General features: G+C 46.4%; 1 protein-coding gene across 1 annotated transcript in view; it reads right to left on the reverse strand.

Moving 5' to 3' along the window:
* Nucleotides 1–18646, reverse strand: part of UBE2H (ubiquitin conjugating enzyme E2 H) — an 84437-nt gene that overhangs the window by 12810 nt on the left and 52981 nt on the right. Inside the window, exons 4-6 of the mRNA XM_074975983.1 lie at nt 6762–6801; nt 5896–5948; nt 396–524 (exon numbers count right to left, since the gene is read on the reverse strand). Coding sequence (XP_074832084.1) covers nt 396–524; nt 5896–5948; nt 6762–6801 — 222 coding nt within the window. The remainder of the gene's footprint in view (nt 1–395; nt 525–5895; nt 5949–6761; nt 6802–18646) is intronic.

An 18646-nucleotide genomic window follows, 5' to 3' on the forward strand; every position in this document is an offset into this window, starting at 1 on the left:
CTTTGAACAGCCTTAATTTGTTACTTTAAAATAAAATATCCCAGAAAAAAAATCCTATGCTTTAGCTACAAAACTATTCCTACTCCTTCAGCCTTCTGAAATTTGGGAACCTAACTTAATAGTTTGCCAAGACATTCCCCACATTCAAGCTCAGCAGAACTGTTCCCAACACTGTATTCCACAGACCAGCTTTAAATTTAAAATGATGATGGTTCATCCACTCTTCCTAGAGCACTGCTCTACTCTAAAATTAAACAAATATACTGTAGAGCAATAGTGGTTGTAAGACAAGAGTTATGTAAAAAGATGTACTGTGAAGAGGACAAGTGTTATCTAAAAAGGAAAAGATCAAAGTGATACCACTAATTTTTCAACAAGTCCACACACTCCTTTACCTTTAATTTTTTGTTTGTATTCTTCTGGTCGGTGGAGATACATGGCTGCAGCGTCACCATTTAGAGGATCTATGGGGTTAGGATAGGCCAGCAACTGGGGCAGGAACGACTCAAATATATTGGTAAGATCTGCAACAGAAATTAACACAAATTCACATTGCACATCTACATCTCAGACCACAGATACCCAAATTAAACTGTGCATTGCTGTGTCAGATATTAAGATGGTGTAACTCTTATGGAAGCTTAAATTCCTACAAGTTTTTCTGTCCTAGATTGCTTATATAGGTGATCTAAAGAAGTGAGTCTGTCCCACAAAAGCTCATCACCTAATAAATTATTTTGTTAGTCTTTAAAGTGCTGCTTGACTGCTTCTTTGTTTTGATAGTTGAAAATGTATGTGATACTTCAGCTTCCAACACTTTAGGCCCCACTATTTAGACTTCTACAGCACCTTTCATCTGAAGATCTCCAAGCAATTTACAAACACAAATGACATCTTCATCATCCCTGTGGAGATCTGTGAAACACTGTTACTCAAGGAAACGGAGGCAGAGGTTAAATGAGATACACGAGGTCATATAGCAAGTTTAGCAGGAATGAGATCCAGGTAATTCTTCTGTGCTTTAAGCTTTGGACACTTTCTTCCCTATTGCCTCATTAAATTCCCCATGTTGCCTCTCACATTACTGTCTTTAAATACATTTGTTCCAAGACTTAAAACTGACATCTCAGAACAATACAGTTTCAACAGAACTTCATCACCTGTGATAATAAAAAGAGCAATCAACAAGTTCATTCTCCCATTTCAAAACAATTAACAGCATGCGAAGGGATCACATTAATGCCTTACTACCAGTTGGCATTTACCACTAATAATCTATTACAGGAAACATGTTTTTGGTGCTGATGAGCAACTGGGGACATTCAAAACCATCCTCCATACCCCACTTCAAAAAAAAAAAAAAAAAAAAGGCATATGCACCATTCTTCAAAGATACAGGTGTAAACCAATGGGCTGTGTCATTCCTTCTTGGATGTTTCATGCAGGCTACAGAATGGCTCTATACGCCCACACAGAAAAGTACAACCTCCGTGTGTTAGGAGAGTGATTTTGCAATATTTAACTTCAGCTGTTAGAAGACTAGCGGGTGCATGCATGTGTGTTTAAAAAAAAAAACAATAAAAGCAGATTCACCCTTCTAAATGCTCAGATTTTTATTTTATCACCTTCCCTTTTCATCTAGATAACTGTAGACTCCCTCTCTACCACCCTCTTCCTGCTGGCAGAGAAAATCTGCTGGACAAGCTACAGCACAAAGAACAACAAAATTGTCTCACTACTGCCCATCAAAGGCGAACTTTTATTTTGGGAGGGCAGGAAAAAGACCACGCCCACTGCTTCTCAACACCTCAGATCCTGGTAGAGACAGCACTAGGATCAGATCTGTACCTCTCAGGCCTCTCTTTTAAATAGAGCAAAATCAGACTTCTACCATAAATGATTCAGGGTAAAGGAGGAAAATCCAGATGCAGGCTACGTGTACACTGCAATTAAAAACTCATGGCTGGCCTGTGACAGTGACTTGGTCTTGTGGGGCTTGGGCTAAAGGGCTATTTTATCGATGTGTAGATGTTCAGCCACAGGCAGGAGTCAAAGCTCTAACCTTGCGTGGTGAGAGTGTCCCAGAGCTTGGGCATCTGGAACCCAAACATCCACCCTGCAATTAAACAGTCCATTAGCCTGAGCCCGAGTCAGCTGGCACAGGCCAGATGAGCACCTCTAACTGCAGTATAGACATAAGCAGGAGAGCTAGCACTATGTGAACAGCTAGCACTCTGCAAGCCACCCGCAAGTGTTGTCACTGAATTCATGGTGGGAACCTCTGACTTAGACACAGCACTGAGGAATATACTACTGTTATTGTCAAATCTTCCTTCCTGAGTTAACACATGCTGCATATGTACAAACTCCACGATACTGACTAGCTGAGTCACTTCACTCTGAACACCGCATAACAAGGGCAGAAATTAGGGTCTGCCTACACAAGTAGTTGCACAGTTTTAGGTAAACCAATGCGACATTATAACTCTAGTTAAACTGCAACTTCGTGAATAGCTCCAGACAAGGAAGGGCTGGTTTAAGCTGTAAGAGAGCCTCCAAAATGTGATTTTTTGGGGCGTTTTGTTTGGTTTTTTTGCCCCCCAGTTGAACAGAAAAGCCTTTGCCTTTTTCAAGGGCAGGCACATAGACAGGAAGGCTACAAGACATGCTCTTTTAAGTAGTAAAGAAATGTCTCTGGGTGCAGTTTGCCTAGGCTGTTACACTGAGATGCCAACTGCCACAAACAACTACTTTGGGGTGTAGCACAACAGCTTCTTGAAGCGTACCCCTGCTTTCAAAAAGGATCATAAAAATAGCATGATGAGCAAAGTTTCCCCAATGGTATTGTAAGGAATTCTGTCTGTCTACTCTACCACTGAAGCCACTCTTAGCAACAAATGTGTTTCTTAGTTTTCATGGACTTATAACAATGGACATTTCAACTCCTTCCATTGTGAAAATGCTTTCCAATAGGAAAAATATTTAAGGCTTCTCAGTTTATCATTAAATGGAAAGTGATGTTTAGCTAGCTACAGAGAAACAAAGTCCAGATGAAAGATAGCTCAAAATAGCCTTTTCCTTTAAATGTCTGCCTTCTTTAGTTCTCTCTTTTCCAAATCTGAATTAAACCAATGTCTATTTTTGTTTGGATGTGCAGAGCACACCTAAAATGGAGGCACTGTTGTTCTGAGGGTGGGGAGGGGAAGGAGGATGGAGGTTGGTGTCACTAGTTAAAAAACACGAATGTCTTACACAGCAGATTTATTGGCAGCAATCATAAGATCTTTCCACCTAATTTCTATTGGGTCAGCTAGTCAATACATTCTCCACCAATGCGGGATTGTTTTATTTATTTATTCATTTATTTTTAAAGGCCAAATGTATAGCAACATAGTTGTGTTACTTCATATAGGAAGATTTTTTTTCCCCAGATTACTTTCAACCTCAAAAATTAGGCCTTTCTGGGTTTGTCTGCACTTGCCCCCAACTTTGAAGGGGGCATGTTGAAGGGGGCATGCGTTTAGCCGCAGGCACTTTGAAGTGCCTGTGCTACTTGTAAAGGCACTGTGAAGTGCCCATGGCTACATGCAGACCGGAACTTTGAAGTTTAACACTTTGAAGTTGCCACAGGGGAGAATTAACCTAAGGAAGTGCTGCACAGTTGCCACAGCACTTCATAAGTAATCTCCCAGCACCCTGATTAACATGCCCCCTTCAAAGTTGGGGGCAAGTATAGACCCAGCATCTGTGTTTCTGCAGCAGCAGGAAATTTCTTGCGTTCCTTGAGTATATGGCTATGTCTCCAAAAGTCAAAGTGACTGATGACTTATAACTGGGGGACAAAAAAGGTATGTCTAATGTAGACTCTGCCACCAGCAACACAATCAAAGAACAAGAGTTACCTATTCAGTGTTCCAAAGCGTCTTCACAGAGTGTGGAAATTTGGAATAAAATGATTGGCCTTAAACAACTGCATGGTTTGACAAGGTGTTGGTTGGTGTAAAATGACACGTATGCAGCACCCCTGTAATTGAAAACACCCACCAGTGCATCCTGATTTTGTCTATTATATATACACTAGTCATGCCAAGCTAAAAAAAAAAATCAAGCTTTGAGATCTTTGTAGGTCATAGAAGTACTGCAGTTGCTTCCTCTGCCTTTGCAGTTCACAAAAATGCCAAAAAAACAGAAGCACTGATAGGAAACCAATTACAGAAAGCGTTCATACGAAATTTTTTGTAAACTGTAGAAACTTTGCCGCAACAGTCCACAGTAGTGTTTCTCAGGACAGGAAGGTAGTCTTACACATCTTACAAACCAGTGCCAGATTATTAATCTGAAGTTGTACACTATCAAAGAAATTCTAATTTGGGCATATACATCACATGCAGCTGGCTTTTAAGACCATCGTAACCAAAAGGCACATAGCTCTTTCACTACTCTAGCTACCTATCCCACGGTTGGGCTTTTTCATGGTAAAATCCACTGCTGAGAATGAACATGCCTGGTGCAATCAGAGTAGAAGTTAAAGGAAGTCCTTACAAACTACCACGTGGCTTCCCTGCCTTCCTTGATGAAAAAACCAGAATCATAGAAAACCTCATCCCTTGCTGCAGTTGCAGCATAACCCAAGTTTTTCATTGTGCAGTTCCAACATAAGTACTTCCGGCATTTTGATTACAGGCATGTAGCAGATCCAGTAACCATATCCAGAGTTTCCACTGGGCAGTCCGTAAGAAAACTAAACCAGTTTGTTCTTTAAAGTAGTAATTTGCCACTTTGTCAGTAAGTTTATGCTGAAAGACTCAAGAAACCAGGGAAACTAGGAAGAGGTGAAACTAACTTTTAGGTGAAAGTTAACACCACCTAACAACTAGCACAGTCCTGCCATTTATATTGTGGGCATGCCGCTTAACTCCATACATCCAAGTGCGAGTGCCTCTGAGTAGTTCAATGCAGCCTGCCGTACAAGAGAACAAGTTATTAAATATCACTCTGTTTAATACTTTCAGACTTGCATAAGAGTAATGTCCTCCTGAATCCTTATCACTAAAAACTGATCTAGTTAGAACTTTAAAGCTAAGCAAAATTAAGTCTGGCTAGTACTTGGATGGGAGAACAAGTTTTGCAGGAAGCAGTGTAGACAAGTTAGTAGATGATATCACTTCTCCTAGGTTGTCTGAAATAAGTTCTTAATTTGATACTGAAGGAGAGTAAGTTCTTCTGATGCCAACTTCTATAGAAAAAAACAAAACAATTAAGATCCTAACCAGTGGTCCCTGAAAGCTGTGCACATGTTCGCCCCCTCAGGAGAGATTTGTAAGGTGCCCAGCTGATTGGCAGAGTGATGGTAGCTAGGGTTTTGTTTCTGCTGGTGGTGCACCTTCCCACATGCCTCAGTGTACATAAAAATATTCCACACATGGATAGACATTAGAGGTAACACTGGTCCTAAACACAGTCAAAGAATGACTTCACCTTTCCTATCTGAATTTCAGTTTGGATTATTGCAGTCTGGTTACCTAACCTTTCCCCCATATTTTCATTCGAACATTGTAGCATTCTTCACTTCATGTCCTGAAGTGCGCCTGTGTTACTGTTGAGCCATTGTCAGATTCCACCTCAGAGAAGACTGCTCTTTGGTAACAGGTTGACTGAATCTAGTACAATGTTTATAGAACACTCTAGCATCTCTAGGATAAAAGCATCTGGGTAGCATTTTTCATATTAAACTTCTGTTGCTAACCTGAACTTGGGTCAACGAAAAAACAATCCACAATTTGGCTCAAACTTTCCAAGACAGACCTTGGAGCGCTCAGCTCCAACAAGCTATATTAGGATATTAAAACCAAATAAATGATGAAATATGTTACTACAGTGGATGGCCAAACTCACCATAGAGAGCTGTCCAAGTTTGATTAATTACATCTAGACATACAGTTCCTGACCTGAAACAGATGGAGAGAGAGTAGAATTAAAACATGAGCAAGTTAGCTAAATACTTATAGGATTTAACAGTTTTAACTCCACACATACCCCAGCACAAAGCAGGGATCAATTATTAAACTCTGGACAGAGGCAAAATATAGGGCAGCCCTTATGATTGAGAGAGCTTCTGTACTACGTACAGAAATTAGATTTTTCTAAGCAAGGGATGAAGAGAATGGCCACAGTAACTTCGATCCAGTATTTGCACGGAGGGAAATCTCACTAACAAATTTAAGACCGAAAAGAAAGGAGGAGTTTCATTTAATAGACATCTCAAACTGACTGCAGGGAAGTGATCAGATTTTTATGGCTTCCTTTGGGATGGGGGTCCTACTGTATATTTTATATAACTGTATGAACTAAGGTGAACTGATAGATGGTTGGTGGGTCTAGCTAAGGTCATTCTTTGTCTTGAGAACATATATCTTTGAAAAGGAGTATTAGCAAACCTCGACCTTCTATGCCACCGTATGTAACTCATGTATTTATAAGAAGCAACCAATGTTGCCTATACAATATAGATCACATGAGAAGACTTATCAAGTACCCAGTACTTCACACAAACTGATTTGTACCAGGAAAGCTACCTGTAGGGTAGTCATGAAACACTTTCCCCATATAAAATTCTTTGCCTGGACAATTAGCATTAGATTAGATGATAGCCCTTTATCCAGTCCCCTTTAGCACACTATGGGTTTCTTATGAAAGCATAATAAAGCTAAAATTAGATAGCATCACTAATCAGAAACGCTACTTGCTGAGGATTTACTTACGCTTCGTCAATATTGGGATGGAAAATTTTATTCATGAATCCTGTGAAAACAGACACATTAGTTAATAGCAGAAAGTAGCTACCAAAAATTAGCACACTTGGCTCGTAGGTTACAGGAAAGAAGCAAATCCTCATCTGAATAATTTCAATGGAAACCTTGGCTAAGCTATATATAGTTATTTAACCTTTCAAATATACAAGTCATATTTGACCTCAGGGCCCCTCTGCTGTTCACTTCAAGCTCATTAAAATTCCTGTTTATGCACAATTGTATTCCAAGGTTTTGCATCCAGTGTTATCATGAATAATATTGCCCATTAAGCACATGCTCTTTTTAGAGAAAATGCTTTATAAAGCTGCAGGGACTTTTGGTACAAACAAAAACATCTAAAGCTTTAATGTTTGCTCTAGGATTAAACTTTCTTTCTAAAATACTCTCTATCCAACGAAGATTCTCCTTATACTTTTAGGAATTCTGGTATTACAGAAACATAAGCTAACACTGTCAACATGCTGGAGCAGAACAGCAAGAGAATAATTGCTACCTTGGGTCTTCAGAAAATACAGCCACAGAAGTGTTTCAAATCTCAGAACTCAGGCAGTCTAAGATGCCAGTCTAAGTGTGGACTAAATTAAAAACCTGTTTCTCTTTTGATAATGCTCTTCGTTCTGGCTTTTAGTTGAGAGAGATGAAAAAAGAGAAGTTACTCACCGTAGTAACGGTGGTTCTTCGAGATGTGTCCCCGTGGGTGCTCCACAATAGGTGACGGCTTGGCCGGCGCTGCAGATCGGATCTTCCAAGCAGTTTCTGCTGGACCGCGCATGCGCCGGCGCGCGCCGCTCCCTGGCGCGCTCCTGGCCATGTGCGCGATCCGGTCCCCGCCAGTTCCTCGACCAACCGCCTCAGGTGCCCCTGCAAAACACTAACAGAGATCCGAAGCGGGGAGGATGGGCGGGAAGTGGAGCACCCATGGGGACACATCTCGAAGAACCACCGTTACTACGGTGAGTAACTTCTCTTTCTTCTTCGAGTGTCCCCGTGGGTGCTCCACAATAGGTGACTACCCAGCAGTAACCCAAGATAGGTGGTGGGTAATCGGATTAAGTGCAGCTGGTCCCCGAGAGGACCGCTGCGGAGAGACGGGTATCCTCTTGGAATACCCTGTAAAGGGCGTAATGTTTGGCGAAGGTGTCGTAGGATGACCAGGTCGCCGCTCTGCAAATGTCTTTCAATGCAACGCCCTTGAAAAAGGCTGTTGATGCTGCCACCGCCCTGGTGGAATGAGCCCTGGGAGTGGCCGACAAAAGGAGTCTTTTTGAGCTCGTAGCACATTTTTATGCAGGATACAATGTGCTTTGAAAATTCTCTGCGATGAGAGACCTTCTCCTTTTGATTTGGGAGCGAGGGAGACTAGGAGTCTATCCGTTTTCCGGAAGGACTTGGTCCTGTCTACGTAGAAGGCTAGCGCCCTCCTCACGTCCAGGAGGTGTAGGCGCGCCTCTTCGCTGGAGGTATGAGGCTTTGGATAAAACGAGGGTAGCACAATAGGTTCATTGATGTGAAACTCGGAAGAAACTTTGGGAACAAAGGCTGGATGCAGCCGTATGGTTACCGCCTCCTTGGAAAAGACAGTGCAGGGTGGCGTTGCCATGACTGCCGCAAGCTCACTCACCCGACGAGCCGACGTAATTGCAAGAAGAAAGGTCGTCTTTATTGTAAGGAGGCGAAGGGGAACCGTGGCCAAGGGCTCGAACGGTGGTCCCATGAGTGTGGTAAGCACCAGGTCCAAGCTCCACGAGGGTGGAATCTGTTTCCAAGGGGGGTAGAGGTTTACCAACCCTTTGAGGAACCTGGTAACCATAGGGTGGGCGAACACCGTGTGCCCCCCATCCTCATGTCTGAACGCCGAGATGGCGGCAAGGTGGACCTTTAACGAGGATAGCGAGAGTCCTGCTCTCTTGAGGTCCAGTAAATACTCTAGAATTGTAGGTATAGGCACCGAAAGGGGGGCCAGCTGCTTGGTAGAACACCAAGCCATGAAGCGAGTCCATTTTTGTTTGTAGGTTTTCCTAGTGGAAGTCCTCCTGCTACTTTCTAGGACTTGCTGTACTTCCACTTTGCATGTGCTCTCTAGGGAGCTGAGCCATGGATTAGCCACGCTTGCAGTCGCAGGCTTTGGGGGTGCGGATGCACTATGGACCCCTGGGCTTGCGTGAGCAGATCCGGCGCCACCCGAAGAGGCATCGGTGGGCGGTCCGACATGCGCAGGAGTAGGGGGAACCATTGTTGGCGATCCCACGTTGGGACTATCAGGATCATCCGAGCCTTTTCTCTCCTGGCTTTTTGCAGAACCTTGTGGATCAGCACTGCGGGGGAAAACGCGTAAAGCAGGGGGCCCCCCCACGGGATCGCGAACGCGTCCCCCAGGGATCCCCAGCCCAGCCCTGCTCTGGAGGAGAATCGTGGGCACTGTTTGTTGTGCTGAGTGGCAAACAGATCTATTTGGGGAAACCCCCATGCGTGGAAAATCGGCCGTAGTAGATCGGGACGGATCTGCCACTCGTGGGTGAGCGCAAAACGCCTGCTCAACTGGTCTGCCTTCACGTTGTGCGCGCCCGGCAAGTATGAGGCTCTCAGGATTATATCGTGGGCGATGCACCAGTTCCATAGGCGGATTGCTTCCGCGCATAAGGTACGGGATCGAGCTCCTCCTTGGCTGTTTATGTAAAACATGGTGGAGGTATTGTCCGTACTGATCCCGACGACTCTGCCTCGTATACGGTCTCGAAAGTGTTTGCAGGCGTTGAACACTGCTCTGAGCTCTAGAACATTGATATGTAGAGACTGTTCCGTGGGTGACCACAGTCCTTCAGCCACCTCTTCGCCCATGTGCGCTCCCCACCCTATGAGGGAGGCATCCGTAGTGAGGAAAACCGATATTTGCGGCTGATGGAAGGGTACCCCTGTTAGCAAGTTCCCGGGGTTTACCCACCATTGCAGGGATTCGCGCACCCCAGGTGAGGGCGACACCACCCTGTGAACGGTGTGTACTGCCGGCTTGTATACACTTGCCAGCCAGTGTTGCATGCTGCGCATGTGCAACCTGGCGTTCTGTACCACAAACGTCGCCGCTGCCATGTGGCCCAGCAGCTGCAAGCACGTCAAGACCGGCACTGTAGGGCTGAAGGTGATGACCTGCACGAGGGAACCGATGGCTCGAAAGCGAGACTCTGGTAGGTATACTCTCGCCGAGACCGAGTTTATGCGAGCCCCTATGAACTCTATGTCCTGTGAGGGGTCTATCTTTGATTTTGCCAGATTGATAACCAGGCCAAGTGAGGAGAACGTGTTTGCTGTGACGCATATCATGCGGAGGACCTCCCTTTTCGAGGTCCCTTTGAGCAGGCAGTCGTCCAGATACGGGAAGATAAACACCCCCTGTCTGTGCAGGTAGGCTGACACCACTGCCAAGGTCTTGGTGAAGACTCTGGGGGCCGAGGAAAGGCCAAACGGTAGGACCTTGTATTGGAAGTGTTCGTTGCCCACCATGAACCGGAGAAAACGCCGGTGAGCCGGATGGATGGTTATGTGGAAGTATGCGTCTTGTAGATCGAGGGCTGCGAACCAGTCTCCATCGTCCAGTGCTGTAAGGATGGAGGCAATCGTGATCATCCGAAAACGTTGCTTGCGTAGATACCTGTTGAGGCCACGAAGGTCTAAGATGGGCCTCCAGCCTCCTGTCTTTTTCTCCGTCAGGAAATACCGAGAGTAGAACCCTTTCCCTTGCAGTTGCTCCGGCACCTTCTCCACCGCCCCTAAGAACTCGAGGTGGGCCACCTCCTGCCTGAGCCTGGCTACATGGGAGGCCTCCTGAGGGTGGGGCTTGGGCGGGGGTTGCGGCGGCGGGAGCGACTGGAAGGGGATGGCGTACCCCGTGGCTATGATCTCCAGCACCCATTTGTCTGTGGTGATCCTTTGCCACTGGTCGTAGAATGGTCGGAGGCGATGGTGAAAAAGCCGTTTCGGATGATCTTGTGCAATGGTGGTGATGGCACAGCCCTGGATCTGTATGTCAAACTTGTGGCCTTTGGCCCCGCCCCGAGGACGGACGGCCCTGTTGTGAGCGTCGCCTGGGGGTTCTGTACTGCTGGTGCTGCTGATGCCGCCCTTGCTCGTAACCCCTGTGATACTGGGGGCGCTGTTGCTGGTACTGGTACCGCCTTTGCTGTGGGTAGTACCTTTTCTTTGAGTATGGAGGGGTGTAAATCCCCAGGGTCCTGAGTGTGGCTCTTGAATCTTTACTGGAATGAAGGACCGAGTCAGTTGATTCAGCAAACAGCTTCTGCAAGTCGAAGGGAAGGTCGACTATCTTCGCTTGCAGATCTCTCGGTATACCCGAGGTCTGGAGCCAGGACTCCCGTCGCATCACCACTGCAGTTGCTGTGGAACGTGCTGCCATGTCCGCAACGTCCAAAGCAATCTGAACTTCCATCCTCGCAGCCGCGTAGCCCTCTTGCACTATGGCCTTGAGGACCGGCTTTTTGTCCTCTGGAAGCGAGTCCATGAGGGAAGTTAATCTGGCATAGTTGTCAAAATTATGGTTCGCCAAGTGCGCTGCGTAATTTGCCATGCGCAACGTTAAGGTGGAGGAGGAGTAGACCTTTCTGCTGAACAGCTCTAGCTTCTTGGCATCTCTGTCCGTTCCCCCTGTTTTAAATTGAGATGTTTTTAGTCTTTGTTGCGAGGACTCCACCACCAAGGAGTTTGGCTGGGGGTGGCTAAACAAGAACTCCATGCCCTTCGCCGGCACGAAGTATTTCTTATCCGCTCTCTTTTGAACAGGCGGAATAGTTGCAGGGGTCTGCCATATGGTAGTGGCGGACTCCAAGATCGCTTCATCAAGCGGTATTGCTACTCTGGAGGAGGCCGGGGAGCTCAAATTTTTAAGGAGCTTATGATGTTTCTCTTGCACTTGTGCTGTCTGGATGCCTTGCGTGAAAGCTACCCTCTTAAACAGCTCCTGAAACTGTTTGAGATCGTCCTTAGGATGGACGTCCCCTAAGGCCGTGGCCTCATCCGGGGAGGAAAACGAGGAACCGCTGGGGTACATTTCTTTGGACCCTTCCGGTTCTTGATGGTGATGGTGCGCCCTCTCGCTGGAGGTATGCGAGGGAAAATCTCGTGGGTCTACGGCCAGTCCCCCCTGGGATGTTTGAGTCTCTGTCCCCGATCGCGATTGCCCTCGGGGGTACGAGGTAGTATGTGGGGATCTTTCCCTGGTAGATTGCCGATGGTGTCCATGCCCCGCGTGGTAGGGACGACCATGGCAGTATAGGCACTGTTCCTGGGAAGGTGACCTTGACCATTCCCCTTGCACGTACCCTCTGTGTCTGGGAGAGGGGGATCGTCGAGACACTGGAGAGAGCGATTTTGCATAATAGTCCAGCGTTTCAAATCCCAGGAAGGGTGAGGGTGGTGCCAGCCATGGGGAGGCTGATTGCAGGAAAGGAGAAGGGGGCTCCGGGTAGGCTAGGGGGGACCCCTGCCTTCTTGTTGGAGTCTGCAACATGAGCGGAGGGCTGTGAGAAAAAAGCTCCACAGCCCTGTCTGGAGAGGGGCTGCAGTGCCTCCTCTTGTGTGCAGCCTTTCCTCTCCCTAAGGGAGGTAACTCCGCCCCCTGATGGGCGGGGGATCCCGGCCCCGTCGGCACCGTGCTAGGCACGCTCGAAGGCGGTGCCGCACGTGCGGAGTGCTTCTGCGCCTGCAGGCTACGTGCCTGCGCGCTCTGCACCGCCGGTTCCCCGGGGGTCGGTGCCGCTGCCTGCGGTGCCGCCGGTACCGGCGCTTGCTTAGCCGCCGCCCTGCCTGCGGTGCGGGGCGGCTGGCTGATCATCGGAGGCTGAGCCGCTTCCACGTGGCTCTCTGTGCCGCCGCCGATCAGCTGTTGCTGCGGCTGGGGGCTGCTTGCTCCTCCCGTCCCGCTCACCGTTGCTGCCGGCAGGGATCGGGTTGGAGAAACTCTCCTCCGTTTTTGCGCTGATGGAGTGAGGGAGGCAGCTTTTCTTCTAAGGGCCCCGGAGGGTCCCTCCTGCTGCGGCCGCTCCAGCACGTCTGGCTGGAGGGCCTTGTCAAGAAGCAGCAGTTTAATCCTCATCTCCCTGTCTCTCCGTGCTCTTGTTGTTAATTTTGCACAGAAGGCGCACTTTTGTGCCACATGGGACTCCCCCAGGCACCTTATGCAGAGACTGTGCCCATCGGACACTGGCATCGCCTCTCGGCAGGACTCACATTTTTTAAAGCCTGAGGAGGACATTGTTGGTGAGTCTTTGAGTTTGTTTATGGGTACTTAGCACCCTCTTTGTGCTGTTTCCCCGTCCGATGGCCTGCCTCAGCAGGAGGGCTGATGGCCCTAGCTCCCGGCCTCCGGCGCTTGTTACTGGGACTGGCTTGAGCTGTCCCTCCGTAGCTTGTTTGTTTGTTTTTGTTTTTTTTTTTTTCCCACAAAATAACAACCGGCTACTTATGGTAGCCTAAATAACTGAAAACTTTAAAGAGAAAACAATTAAAGTCGTTGAATACGCTATATGGCTTTAGCCTAGTCAGATTCCGTCTGCAGCCGACGGCGGTTGAGAGGAACTGGCGGGGACCGGATCGCGCACATGGCCAGGAGTGCGCCAGGGAGCGGCGCGTGCCGGCGCATGCGCGGTCCGGCAGAAACTGCTTGGAAGATCCGATCTGCGGCACCGGCCAAGCCGTCACCTATTGTGGAGCACCCACGGGGACACTCGAAGAAGAATTCTATGGTTTAATAATGACAAGGACATCAAGACAAAATGGAAACCAAGTTAAAGACATCTGCTTATAGCACCCAGAGGCACACTTTTCAGCAGTTATCTAACTAAGGTTAAGTTAACCTCACTATTATTTGTATTACCTATGAGCCCTAGTCATGGATTTAGCCCCCCACTATGCTTGGTACTGTAAAAATACTGACCAAAAAGACTGTTCATTTCCCAAAGGTCTTACAGTTAAGTAAAAAAAATGAGAGGGATACTTCCAGGGAAAGAAAATGAGGATATTGATCAGCATGATAGGCAGTGGTCTCAGCACATGAGCAACCTGGCTGCCGCCAAGCGTTGAAACATGAATGTTGTATGAGAATTTTGAAAGTGAATGAGGAGTTAGTTTTGTGGTTGTTCACAGGGAGCTCCTTCCAAGCATGGGCGTAGTATGGGAGAAAACAAAAAGGTGCTTGTTAAATTTAAGCAAGTCACATAATAATGTCATCTTAGTTAGGAACCAGCATCTAGCTGGGTGTATGAGGTAGTATAGGTGGAGCTAGGACATGATGGGTCTTGAAAAGGAAGATATAAAACTTGTTTGATGTCATAGGCAGCCAGTGGAGGGATGCAAAAAGAAGGGCGACGTAGTCAAAGTGACAAGGTAGGAAATTGATCTTTGCAGCATTAATCTGAATGGATATGAGCAGGGCAAGACTATTTGTCAAGGTCACACAAAAATGCTGCAATAATCCACATATGAGATGAGAGGCTGGACCTCATCTCAGAATAAATTAAATGGCACCTCAAAGAGTCCCCACTCCATGCAACAGAAGAGATTACCTTTAAGCATATACTCAGCATAGTATTCTTATAAATAAGACATGCTGCATTAGGTGATGTATATGGACAGACAGAGGAACACAATCTCTGCCTCAAACACTCATAGATTAAGGCTACATCTACACTTACTAAAAACTTTCACATGGCCATGCTAATGGCCAAACTGAAGAATACTAATAAGGTGCTGAAATGCATATTCAGCATCTCAGTAGCATGCCGCTGGCCGCTACACTTCGGAAGTGTCATGATTTGCTCGCCCGCAGCAAGCCTACACAGGAGTCCTTTTCAAAAGAACCTGCCAACATCAAAATCCCTTATTCCTATCAGCTGACAGGATGTTCTGATGTTGATGGGGTCCTTTCAAAAAGGACCCCCCATGTAGATGAGCCGCGGGCAAGAGAACTGTGGCACTTTCAAAGTGCCGCAGCCGGCAGCATGCTAACGAGGCGCTGAATATGCATTTCAGCGCCTCATTAGTATTTCTTCAATTTGGCCATAGCATGGCCATTTTGAAGTTTTAGTAAGTGCAGACATGGCCTAAGTGTTTCAGAGTCTCTTCCCAATGGTAAAAAACAACAAAAAAGTCCTGTGGCACCTTACAGACTAACAAATTTATTGAAGCATATACTTTCATGGGCCAAGACCCACTTTGTCAGATGCACGTGGTCTGACGAAGTGGGTCTTTGCATCTGCTACGAGTGGGAACAAGCACAAGAGGGGTAGCTGTGTTAGTCTGTGTCCGCAAAAACAAGGAGTCCTGAAGCACCTTATACACTAACAGATTTATTGGAAAATAAGCTTCTGTGGGCAAAGACCCACTTCGTCAGAAGCATGTAGTCTGACGAAGCGGGTCTTTGCCCACAAAAGCTGTATGTGTTAGTCCATAAGGTGCCACAGGACTTCTTGTTTTTGCGGATACACACTAACACAGCTACCCCTCTCATACTTGTTCCCACTTGTAGCAGATGCAAAGACCCACTTCGTCAGACCACATGCATCTGACAAAGTGGGTCTTGGCCCATGAAGGTATATGCAGTTAGGCTTCCACTTATAGACAAGATTTTGTAGTTTCTGCAATAAATGCTTTGATTTTGTGGTGAAGGTGCTTTAAGAACGTCTAACAAAGATTGTTGAGGGGATACAAGGAGATGCTCTTGAGGATTATTTCCTTTCCAGCTAAATGTATATTTATACATATGCCTACTAACTTATCACTGAATTAATTTTAGCTCTTTATGAATTCCCATCAAAGCTGCTATCACCTTCATTTCATTACCATCAAGCTTCTCAACATTGCTGTTTTCCACAGTTTAAAATAGTCTATTTTGTGCAGCAACATCATGCTGGAGGGCAGAACAGATCAGGAAATACTGCTTGATACTTAAGTGACTTGAACTTTCTGCAATAAGCACTGATTTGTCTGTTCCAGTTAATTTTCTAGCAACAAAAGTCTTCATTTATTTAATAAAGGGAAGAAGCTTTACCAAATAATTTTAATGATGCTTGAATCTTGGGGATAAATTTTATTTTGACCCTTTAAGAAGGGTCATTATTTAAGGTTACGTATCTGGAAGGATACTCTATGTAACCAACGACAATTTTGCTGTTTCAGTCAATACTTTCATCAGTTCCACATTATTAATATTGCTCTGCAGCCAACATTATGTTTGAATTCAGCAATTTTGTGCCTCTACAACCTTTTGTTCAGCTATTCTAGGGAGAAAACCAAAGTATTTTGATACCATCTTCAGCCAAAACAGGAAGTGACGTCAGCTTGTGAGTGACAGAACAGATCTCAGCTGGAGTTGACATGTGGAATTAACTGTTTCTTCCCATGATCTATAATACAAGTATAATACTTGAGTTGCTCACAACTCATGTATGTGCAATGCAAGACTCTTCCAGAGACAAAGAAAGCACAAGAAACTTCTCTGAAAAAAGATATCCCCGTTCACTTAAAACAGTGACTTTTTATATTTTATTGCCTCCATTTTAAGCCAGATACAAAAACCCTATTAGAAACTTATCCATATTTCAGAGCTGTCCTGTGTGTGCTCCACAATGCCCCACAGTTCTCCTGTCCGGCCTCTTCCATCTCCACTGCTCTCAGGTGCAGAGGAATTAGAAAACAGGAATACCATTTCAATTCGGCACCTGAAAGCCCGTGGCTATAGGGTCATGAGAGGCTGAAAAGTCTCCTCTTTCTTTGCTATTAGCGTGGCTGTGGGGTCTGTGGTTCTGTGTCTACCTCTGCTGTCTGTCTTTTCTTTCTGTGCTGCCTGGTGCCAGCCACTGCCCCCCACCCCATGTGGCAACTAGTCCATGGGTGGGGGTCTTGTCTAAGACAAGACAAGAAACTTTTCAGCCATTTACAATTTGACCTGACCCCTCACATCCTCTCTCCTTCCGTCCCAGAGAGGTGCCACTAATTCTGGAACTTACCCTGTCCCGCATCATGTGGCAGCTAGTCTGTGGGTTGGGGCTGTGTTTGGACAAGAAACTTTTTAGGCCATTTACATTTTGTCTTGGCTCCCCCATCCCCTCCGCCCAGAGGTGCCACGGAGTCTGGAATGTTCCCTCACCCAGCCGGATCACGTGGCTTGACCCAAACCAATAAAAGGATGTGCTGCGCAAGGTGCCAGGCAGCTTGTGAGCACTGAGGGGCCTGTAACTGGCTGGGGGAAGTCTCCCTCAGCGACGTGGATATTGCGGGGGCTGCTATTTGGAGGGTCTTTTACCCACTGGGGAAAGTCTCCCTCAGTGGTCACAATTTTCGAGGGCTGGCTGTAGTTGGGGTCTTTAGCCATTGGGAGGGAGTCTCCCTTGGTGGACATGATTTTTGGGCAACAGAAGAAAATACTTTGTCACTAGAGTGTCTGTCCTCTCAGAGGACATTTTTGTATGGGATTTATCCAAAGGCCAGGGGGTAGGTTATAGTTGGCGGTCTTTTAGCTGCCTGGGGGAAGTCTCCCAGCGTGGTCACGATTTTTGGGGCTGGCTACAGTGGTTGCAAGGAAGAAAATTCTTGTTCTAAGGGTCTTCTTTGCCAGGTCTAAACCTAGATCCAAGCCTGGGACCACTGGTAATAGAGACAGGTGGTATGTTCTTTCCCAGAGTGTCAGACAGCATACTGGGCCCAGATGTAGCCCTGCTGGAGCTCCTCCACCTTTGCCTGGACTTCCTCCATGCCACAGAGGGGGATAGCCTGTTCCACCACGGTGATGACCATCTGGCATCGACCTGGGCATTACGGTGCTTCACCTCAGGGTTTTCGGAGTAGATCCTCCTGGCCCCATAGGTACAGGAGGGTCTGCACCTTTTGCTCAGTCCAGGAGGGACCCTCCTCTTGGTGCCCTGGGCTGGCTCTTGGGCCTTTGAGACAAAATTACTGATCTGAGGCTAGGAGGTCTAAATCCATATCCAAGCCTCCAAAGATCCAGCGCTTTCGCATCCCATTTGGAAAACCTGTCAGTTGGGAAACCGGAAATCTTTTTTCTAACCTCTCCTAAGCACTTTACTAACCCTCCCCTCCCCTCAATTATAAAAAGCACATCTCATACAGACAAGCCAGATCCCACCTGGAAAAAGGGAAATTTGGTTAACACAGCAGGGGAATGAGGGATATGAAATGTAGGAAATTAAGTGTGGGAAGATGTCAGATACCCACGCCCACCTGTGGGGCATTTTTTCCCATGCTGCACCAGTGAAAATAGCCAGAATGTGATGGGGCTCAAGGAATTGTGGGACAGGTTCCCACAATACACTGCTGCAACAGTCAATTTTGGCAATGTGTGGCAGCAGTAAGTCGATTTTTTGGAGAGTATGTGGGAAGATGAGGATGCTCAAAATCGAACTGATAAAACCCAACATTAATAAAATCAATTTTAGCTCATAGCATACATGCAACCGCAGTTTATGTTTCCAAATAAAGGCTTGGCATGGCTGCAGTGATATACATATACATGACCCTTCAAATGAAGTAGAAGCTAGATGTCATAAGCTTATTAAACATAAAGCTCTTTTTCAGTTAGCTAAGAACTTTGGCATGTTCTCCGTAACCATAACTATAAATACCACAGTACATTTTGATCAATGTGTCATGCAGGGCTCTGAATAAGCTGATAATCAAAAGAATTTTCAGTCTAATACACGCTGTCCAAAAATCGGGTCACGTCTCCAGTACAGGATAGAGTTAAAGCTAGTCTCCGTTAGTGTGGCTGTATCACAAGATTATGGCCTCTTTGTAAAGACACCCTATTTGTC

The sequence above is a fragment of the Carettochelys insculpta genome, chromosome 1 (assembly GCF_033958435.1).
Source record: "Carettochelys insculpta isolate YL-2023 chromosome 1, ASM3395843v1, whole genome shotgun sequence".
NCBI classification, from domain to species: domain Eukaryota; kingdom Metazoa; phylum Chordata; order Testudines; family Carettochelyidae; genus Carettochelys; species Carettochelys insculpta.